The 9464-nt window shown below is 42.7% G+C and overlaps 2 protein-coding genes across 2 annotated transcripts; both read left to right on the top strand.

Moving 5' to 3' along the window:
* Positions 1 to 3040: 3040 nt before the first annotated feature.
* Positions 3041 to 8592, top strand: LOC308334366 (C-C chemokine receptor type 5-like; the record flags this gene model as incomplete). Its single annotated transcript, XM_080791092.1, has 2 exons — positions 3041 to 3120; positions 7524 to 8592. The coding sequence occupies exons 1-2, from the start codon at positions 3101 to 3103 to the stop codon at positions 8590 to 8592; spliced, it is 1089 nt and encodes a 362-aa protein (XP_080647218.1). The 5' UTR covers positions 3041 to 3100.
* On the top strand, positions 3867 to 5262 carry LOC308334092 (C-C chemokine receptor type 5-like; the record flags this gene model as incomplete). The annotated part of the gene is made up of 1 exon (XM_080790680.1): positions 3867 to 5262. The coding sequence occupies one exon, from the start codon at positions 3867 to 3869 to the stop codon at positions 4962 to 4964; it is 1098 nt and encodes a 365-aa protein (XP_080646806.1). The 3' UTR covers positions 4965 to 5262.
* Positions 8593 to 9464: the final 872 nt, after the last annotated feature.

The raw sequence follows: 9464 nt of genomic DNA, 5'->3' as shown, positions 1-9464 counted from the left end.
AACACACATGCTCTTCAAGGTAGTTCAACAACACCTGTTTGTTTAAAGTTTAATTCCCCTCTCAACTCATACCTATACAATCCCTATCCCTATAAACCTTTTTTGAATGTTGCCAAGAAGCCGTTTATGTCTTGCTTTATATAATATTTGTGCTGTTTTTAAAATCAACTAAATAAAAATGATGATAATTTTAAAGTTGAGAGAAGCATACGATTATAACAAATGAGCATTTTTAAATAACTGACCCAAACTTAACCTCAGTTCGTGTAGGCCAAGAAGTATAGTATCGTCATCCAGTTCCATTAGGTGGCAGAAACTCTCCCTCCTCTCAAAACTGGACAGTAGCCATATACACTTCTTGAATGCTTCTGTGGAACAGAAAATGGCACACTTGAGTGTGCTGTGGTGCAATTGTTTTTCGTTTTTGGTTATTTCTGTGAATGACACTGAATCATTGCTTCACTTCAGTGCCAGTCATTCACACCGGTGAAGTCAAAGTCGTACGATTTGTCACACACGTTACAACTTACCACAGTGAAATTTGTTCTCGTAATTTGACACATCTCTTGTAGCGGTGAGCTGCAGCGAAGGAGCGGTGAGCTGCAGCCGTGCCACGCTCGGGAATCATTTGATTAGCTGAGTTGATTTGACCCCTCAATCCAACCCATTCATGCAGAGTGCCAAGCAGGGTCCCATTTATACAGTCTGGTATTACCCGGGCGGGGATTGAACCCCGACCTCCCAGTTTCAGGTTACAGGGACACTCTAACCACAAGGCCATACTGACTGACTGAATCCTTTGACAGTGCAGGTCTCATATAGAGTCAGCATTCTGCCTCTGGCCTATGGGTTTGATATTAAGCTGATATTAAGTGCATGGTGTGGTACTATAAGCTACTAGCCTCTATGGGTATATGTGGTAGGCCTACTATAGGCTATACTATAGCCTGGGTTTGTGTGTTTGATTTGGTCTTTGAACACGTCTGAGACGCACAGAATGAAAGGCTTCTCGGGGAGGTTAGGCCGTCTGTCCTGCCAAGTCTTTCCGTCATGGCAGCCTGTGTGTGCGTGTATACAACATGTCCATGCGAATATACAGTATGTTCTGATGTAAAGCTACTGTTGCAGAGATGCATATTGTGTGCAATGCACGACTGTTTTCTAAGAAATTATGATGACACTACAAATGTGGGAGCAGAAACTATGTGAACAGGAACAAGAGTTGGAGGTGTTACACCACACACGCACACGCGCGCGCGCACACACACACACACACACACACACACACACACACACACACACACACACACACACACACACACACACACACACACACACACACACACACAAGCACACACGCATATGCATGTGCCGTTAGGCCTACAGCTATTGCTGCTTGGTCATCAGTGTTTACTATATTTCCTCAATCTGATAAGCATTGACCGGTACTCAATGCCTATATAGTGCATTGCATGCAGTTTATGCACTGAAGATACAAACACGCTTCTTTGGAATGATTGCAGCTTTCTGGATTTCTTGCCTTTTATTCACCAGATGTATTGTTTCAAGGTAGATAAGAGGAAGTAACACCCGGTGCTAAGAAACATTTCCATCCCCGATATCATACCCTGGGCGTGATATCACAGGAAGCAAAACAAAGGAATACCTTCAGCTATCATGACATGAATATTGTTGGCTTAATGGTTCCAAGGACCATTATGGGTTCCTGCTATACTGATCATTTGGAAGCTCCTATATTTACTGCCATTCAATTCAATAAACCTTACTATTGATTACTTACTTTGCATCCAAGACTTTGCGTCCATCTGATTGGTTGTAGTTGTAGTTCGTCTGCTGCTGCATGTCTTATAGCATGCAAGGCATGCCTGGCTTATAGCGTGGGTTTTCCATGGGTGGTCCCTGACCATGCCTTATAGCGTGGGTTTTCCATGGGTGGTCCCTGACCATGCCTTATAGCGTGGGTTTTCCATGGGTGGTCCCTGACCATGCCTTATAGCGTGGGTTTTCCATGGGTGGTCCCTGACCATGCCTTATAGCATGGGTTTTCCATGGGTGGTCCGTGAAGGTATTGCATGTGGTCCCTGACCATGCATTTAGTAATGTTGGATTTGTTTATTTTGTTTTAAATGCTCTTTCCACTAGTTGAGAAACCGTGAACCTATAGTGACATAATGAGTCCATCCATGTAGTCATTTTACTGACAACTTGGAGTTCAAGAAATTCAACAGAAAGAGGGAGTTAGAATCTCAAGAAGGGGGAAGTGCACCGGATTGTCTGGTTGAGTCATTATTATTAGGACATTTTACCAGTAGTAATGCATAGTCTGTTAACTTACAAAAGCACTAATCTTAGCCCATATCCCCAGTTCCTCACCCAACACAACAGTGGTCCCCAGGCTGATTCTAAGTCAGGGTGGTGGTCCCTGGTTCACAGTCAGTTGAAAACCCCTGCCTTATAGCATGTCTTATAGCATGCAAGGCATGCTATAAGGCATGCCTTATAGGCATGTCTTATATCAAATCGATTTGGCTTTACAAGTCACAGAGGTGATCTATTTCTCTCACAGCTGTCTCTCTACTCTATACTTACAGTATAGAGGAGAGGTTCAGGGGGAAACTCATGCTAGTGTGAATATTGTTGTATTAAAGACTGTACGGAAATATCACATTGTAAGAAATCCTTGATATTTTTTGTTTGAACGATGACCTCCTTGTTAAATAAATGAAAAGCCATAAAGTGTTATTATTAATGAATAAAACCAACAGATGTCAAGTTGTCGACAGCACATGCTTGGTTCACCTTAAATGGAAAATGTATACATATTTTAACACATCCTACAACGTCACCACAAGACTTGAGTGGAGGAAGTGTTGTGCAAGTGTGTGTGTGTGTGTGTGTGTGTGTGTGTGTGTGTGTGTGTGTGTGTGTGTGTGTGTGTGTGTGTGTGTGTGTGTGTGTGTGTGTGTGTGTGTGTGTGTGCGCGTGCGTGCGGGCGCTTCTATTTAAATTAAGTGCAAACGCTTCTCATTGAACATATGTAGAGGTTGGCGCCTGGTGTGTCGACACAGCACAGTCAAAAATGGATGTCACCACTGCCAGGTGAGACTTTTAACTTTTGTCTGACATGCAACTGACATACAATTTCACTAGACATTTTATTTATGGAATTGCTTAGATTTTGTTTGTTTTAGAATTGTTTTAGAATCGGTCCGTGACCCACAAATGGGTCCCGACTCATTGAATGTACAGGATCTGAAATGAGAAAAGCAGAACACCCTCAATCTCTCCCATTGTAACTGCACTGTTTCATGTTTCATGTGCATCGATCCAGCTCATGCATGTCTCCCTGAAAGACATAAACCCTTTCATAATAATAATAATAATAATATCTCAAACTTATATAGCGCTTTTCCAAAGAGTACCCAAAGACGCTTTACACAGGGGGGCTTTACAGAGGTAACAACAAATTAAAAACAACTTTAATAGAAAAATATAATAATAATAATAACACTAAAAGCTAAAGAACATTAAAAGACAGTGAAAAGGGTTAGCTATAGGGGAAGGGCAATTTTGAAGAGGTGGGTTTTGAGGGTGGATTTGAAGGTTTGAAGGGTAGGGGCATCTCTGAGTGCCTTAGGGAGGGTATTCCACAGGGTTGGGGCAGCAAAGGCGAAAGCTCTGTCCCCCCACGCATGACAGTATACGTAGATCTGTATGTCATATAACATATACCAATCTAGAGACTCTTGAAGCACAAAACGTAATATGTTCTACACAGCTCTAAGATGCTGTTGTTTTTCTTTCAAAAATGGATCTAATATAGCCTACTGCATTTTATTATAAACATGCACCTAATCCCTACTCTTATTCTGCAATTTATTTTCAGCTCAAGTGAAACTACATTTTACTACGAGCCGTATGATTCAGGAAACACGTGTGAATATGAACAACATGGGATCTCCTTTCTCCCAGTGATCTATTCTCTGTTCTTCGTCGTGGGTCTTCTGGGGAACCTGCTGGTCCTCTGGGTCATCATCTTCGGGGTGAAGCTCCGTAGCATGAGTGACGTGTGCCTCCTCAACCTGGCCATCGCTGACCTTCTCCTGGTGTGCTCCCTTCCCTTCCTCGCCCACCAAGCCCGGGATGAGTGGCCCTTTGGCGACGCCATGTGCAAGATGGTCCTCGGTGCTTACCACATTGGCTTCTACTGCGGCATCTTCTTCATCGTCCTGATGAGCATCGACCGCTACCTGGCTATAGTGCATGCGGTTTATGCACTGAAAGCACGGACGCTCACCTTTGGAATGATCGCCGCTGCCGTTACATGGTTTGCAGGATTTCTCGCCTCTTTTCCAGATATAATCTTTCTAGCGGCAGAGATGGACCGAAGTTCACAGAAGATCATCTGCGGTGCTTCCTTAGTGAATGAAACCTCAACACTCGACAGGCACTTCTGGACTATCTTTGGCCTTTTCAAAATGAACATCCTTGGCTTACTGATTCCAATGACCATTATGTGTTTCTGTTACGCCCAGATCATTTGGAAGCTCCTGCACACCCAGACATCCAAGAAACAGTCCATCCGCTTAGTCCTCGTAGTCGTGGCCGTGTATTTCTGCTGCTGGATGCCTTACAGCCTCGCCTCATTCTTCAGAGCGTTGGAGTTACTCGCCGTTTCTCATTTCAACGCCTGTGGCATCAGCACCGGAATCAGATTGGCTCTACAGGTCACCCAGGTCATGGCGTATTCTCACAGCTGTCTCAACCCCATCCTGTATGTGTTTGTAGGAGAGAGGTTCAGGAAGAACCTCCTGCGTCTGATGAGCAGGGCTCCATGTAGGCTGTGTCGGGTCATGAAGACCCTCATTCCTTCAGACAGAGGGAGGATGAGCTCTACTTATTCAACAAGTACCACTGGCGTTGAAAGGTCCAATGCTATATGACTCCTCCAAAGAGCACCTACCTACTACGGACGGATGGAATTCGAAACTGGCCCCTGTAAAAAAAAAAAAAACCCACCCCATGCTTCCTGTTTTTCATAGAAGTGTATATTTGTACGTCTTTAAATATTCTGATGAATTAAAAACGGATGACCCTGAGTAGACAAGTCTTTTCATGGTTTCGTCCTCAAAGTAGCAGTTTTTGTATTGTCTTGTGCTTTCGTTTGAAGTGTACATATACTGCATTCTACATACTTCATAAAATAAAGTTTTGCCTTTAAAATGGTTTTGTTGCCGGTATAGTTGCATTGCATGTGTGTCATGTTCAACAGGATGTGGTCTATCTTACACTGCAGTTTAGCAAAAATATTGAGTTTTAATTGTCATGTATGCATAATTGCATATCAGCTAGAGCAGGCACCAATACGTTGAAAGTTCAAGAAACACCCGGTGCTAACAAACATTTCCTTCTGTGCCTTCCCTCGCCCTGCATGGGAATGATATCACAGGAAGCAAAACAAAGCAATACCTTCAGCTATCATCATGACATGAATATTGTTGGCTTAATGGTTCCGAGGACCATTATGGGTTCCTGCTATACTGATCATTTGGAAGCTCCTATATTTACTGCTATTCAATTCAATAAACCTTATTAATACTTATTGATTACTTATACTTTGCATCCAAGAAGAAACATGTCAATCTGATTGGTTGTAGTTGTAGCCAAGTTCTTCTGCTGCTGCAAGCCTTATATAACATGCGTCTCTCTCTCTCTTCAAAGCTTTGGAGTTACAGTAGGCCTACACGTACAGTACTTCATGTCTAATGTACAGTATGAGACAGCAGCAAGGCAAATCGATTTGGCTTTACACAGCCAAGAAGTATAGTATCGTCATCCAGTTCAATTAGGTGCCAGAAACTCTCCCTCCTCTCAAAACTGGACAGTAGCCATAAACTTCTTGAATGCTTCTGTGGAACAGAAAATGGCACACTTGAGTGTGCTGTGGTGCAATTGTTTTTCCTTTTTTTTGTGCTGCAATTTTTCGTTTTTGGTTATTTCACACACCGGTAAAGTCAAAGTTGTACGATTTGTCACACACGTTACAACTTACCACAGTGAAATTTGAAGTCGTATGACTTCAATGAAATTGAAGTCACAGCGGTGATCTATTTCTCTCACAGCTGTCTCTATCCTGTATGTTTTACACAGTATAGAGGAGAGGTTCAGGAGGGAAACTCATGCTAGTGTGAATATTGTTGTACGAAAATATCACATTGTAAGACATCCTCGATTTTTCCTTGAATGACGACCTCCTTGTAAAATAAATGAACAAGCCATAAAGGGTTTTATTAATGAATAAAACCAACAGATGTCAACAGCACATGCTTGGTTCACCTTAAAGGGCAACTTTAGTTTTTTTTCAACCAAAGTTCATGTTTTAGGTTGTTGTTAGTACGTACATCTGGCCACAAAAGATCACAGGATCTACTGAATGTGAAGGAGGCCGACTTGGGGGAAGCCACATTGTGTGTCATAGGCTCCATATGTCAGTTTGACACATTCAGTAGACCCCGTGATCTTTTGTGACCAAATGTAATTTCTTGGGGTCTAGTAGGACTATAGTAAATAATAGTAAAAAAAAATCGCTATAAAAGTTTGTAAAAAAAATACATATTTAGCCCCATGTTCGAATGCCCCCGCCCCCCTGTCAAAAACAGCTAAAATCCCTAAAACAAAAGAAAGCAGCAACATTTATTTTTTTCACACTCATCTTTTTTTTTCTCTAACAACAACCTAAAACATGAACCTTGGTTGAAAAAAAACTAAAGTTCTCCTTTAAATGGAAAATACATATATTTTAACACATACTGCAACTTCACCACAAGACTTTGGTGGAGGAAGTGTTGTGCAAGGGGTGTGTGTGTGTGTGTGTGTGTGTGTGTGTGTGTGTGTGTGTGTGTGTGTGTGTGTGTGTGTGTGTGCATGCTTCTATTTAAATTAAGTGCAACATCTTCTCATTGAGCATATGTAGAGGTTGGCGCCTGGTGTGTCGACCACACAGCAGTCAATAATGGATGTCGCCACTGCCAGGTGAGACTTTTAACTTTAGTCTGATATTCATATTTCACTAGACCTGACCTCGATTAGTCGAATAGTCGTCTTCCAATCTCTTGTGAAATGTTTATATATTTTTAAAATGTATAGGAAAAGAAAATTAGATTTGTGACCCATGAAAATCGGTGGCTTGACCCACAAATGGGTCCCGACTCACTGAATTTACAGGATCTGAAATGAGAAAAGCAGAACACCCTCAATCTCTCCCATTGTAACTGCACTGTTTCATGTTTCATGTGCATCGATCCAGCTCATGCATGATGTCTCCCTGAAAAACATAACCAATCTAGAGACTCTTGAAGCACAAAACGTAATATGTTCTACACAGCTCTAAGATGCTGTTGTTTTTCTTTCAAAAATGGATCTAATATATTATATAGCCTACTGCATCATTTTATTATAAACATGCACCTAATCCCTACTCTTATCCTGCAATTTATTTTCAGCTCAAATGAAACTACTGAGTCTGACTACGTCTACGAATCGTACGATGAAGGAAACGTGTGTGAATATGAACAACATGGGATCTCCTTTCTCCCAGTGATCTATTCTCTGTTCTTCGTCGTGGGTCTTCTGGGGAACCTGCTGGTCCTCTGGGTCATCATCTTCGGGGTGAAGCTCCGTAGCATGAGTGACGTGTGCCTCCTCAACCTGGCCATCGCTGACCTTCTCCTGGTGTGCTCCCTTCCCTTCCTCGCCCACCAAGCCCGGGATGAGTGGCCCTTTGGCGATGCCATGTGCAAGATGGTCCTCGGTGCTTACCACATTGGCTTCTACTGCGGCATCTTCTTCATCGTCCTGATGAGCATCGATCGCTACCTGGCTATAGTGCATGCGGTTTATGCACTGAAAGCACGGACACTCACCTTTGGAATGATCGCCGCTGCCGTTACATGGTTTGCTGGATTTCTCGCCTCTTTTCCAGATATAATCTTTCTAAAGGCAGAGCCGGACCGAAGTTCACAGAAGCTCATCTGCGGTGCTTCCTTAGTGAATGAAACCTCAACACTCGACAGGCACTACTGGACTATCTTTGGCCTTTTCAAAATGAACATCCTTGGCTTACTGATTCCAATGACCATTATGTGTTTCTGTTACGCCCAGATCATTTGGAAGCTCCTGCACACCCAGACATCCAAGAAACAGTCCATCCGCTTAGTCCTCGTAGTCGTGGCCGTGTATTTCTGCTGCTGGATGCCTTACAGCCTCGCCTCATTCTTCAGAGCGTTGGAGTTACTCAAAGTTTCTCATTTCAACGTCTGTGGCATCAGCACCGGAATCAGATTGGCTCTACAGGTCACCCAGGCCATGGCGTATTCTCACAGCTGTCTCAACCCCATCCTGTATGTGTTTGTAGGAGAGAGGTTCAGGAAGAACCTCCTGCGTCTGATGAGCAGGGCTCCATGTAGGCTGTGTCGGGTCCTGAAGACCCTCATTCCTTCAGACAGAGTCAGGATGGGCTCTACTCATTCAACAACTGTCACCACTGACGATGAAAGGTCCAATGCTATATGAAGTGCCAGTGGAAAGGCGGTGTTGTGTAGTCGCAGTATTAATGTGGGTCCTGTTTTTCATAGAAGTGTATATTTGTACATCTTTAAATTGTTCTGATGAATTAAAAATGGATGACCCTGAGTAGACGAGTCTTAGTGCTTTTCATGCTTTCGTCCTCAAAGTAGCAGTTTTTGTTTTTGTCTTGTGCTTTCGTTTGAAGTGTACCCATTCTACATACAATGTTTGTGTTGCAGGTATTGCATTGCATCTGCGTGTGGACGGGCCTTAAATGTCATGGCATGCTCAACAGGATGTGGTCTATCTTAGACTACAGCTTTGCACAATATTGAGTTATATTAGCTATAGAGCAGCTTTTTGTTGGGGGCGCCCCCCGGAAATGCTTTGGCGATCATTCCTCCACATGGTCACAATTTGCATTGTTAAAGATGGGGCGTCTTTAGGCTGGACTAGGGCTGTGTGACTGCTTTAACATTATTTAAGAGTTTTTGGATATTTTGTTAATGGAATTTTTCAGGATCAAATCAAACAATAAATCCATAATTTTTTCTTCTGTGTAAATGCCATTTTTGTGTTTATTATATATTATTATAAATGTCTATTAAAATGAAAATATATCTTTTACATTTGTTGCCTTTATTGATATAGTAGGTATAGCCGTTTCCTGTCTGGGTGTATGTAGCCTTTTAGCTTGGGGGGGGGGGGGTGTGGTACATCCAGAAAGAAGAAGTGAAACCACAGCCGATTGACAGGTATACAAAATGGATGCAACATGGAGGTCCCACCATGATAAGGCATGAGTCGAGAACAACGTCTATTTCACCATCTACTTCCATGCTGCTGCACAGCACAAACAGACTAGAACTTTGAACGTT

The sequence above is a fragment of the Protomyctophum bolini genome, assembly GCF_963924005.1.
Source record: "Protomyctophum bolini genome assembly, chromosome: 19".
Lineage (NCBI taxonomy): Eukaryota > Metazoa > Chordata > Actinopteri > Myctophiformes > Myctophidae > Protomyctophum > Protomyctophum bolini.
Note: the sequence above shows the minus strand (reverse complement) of the source record. Positions and strands in the feature narration are given on the sequence as shown.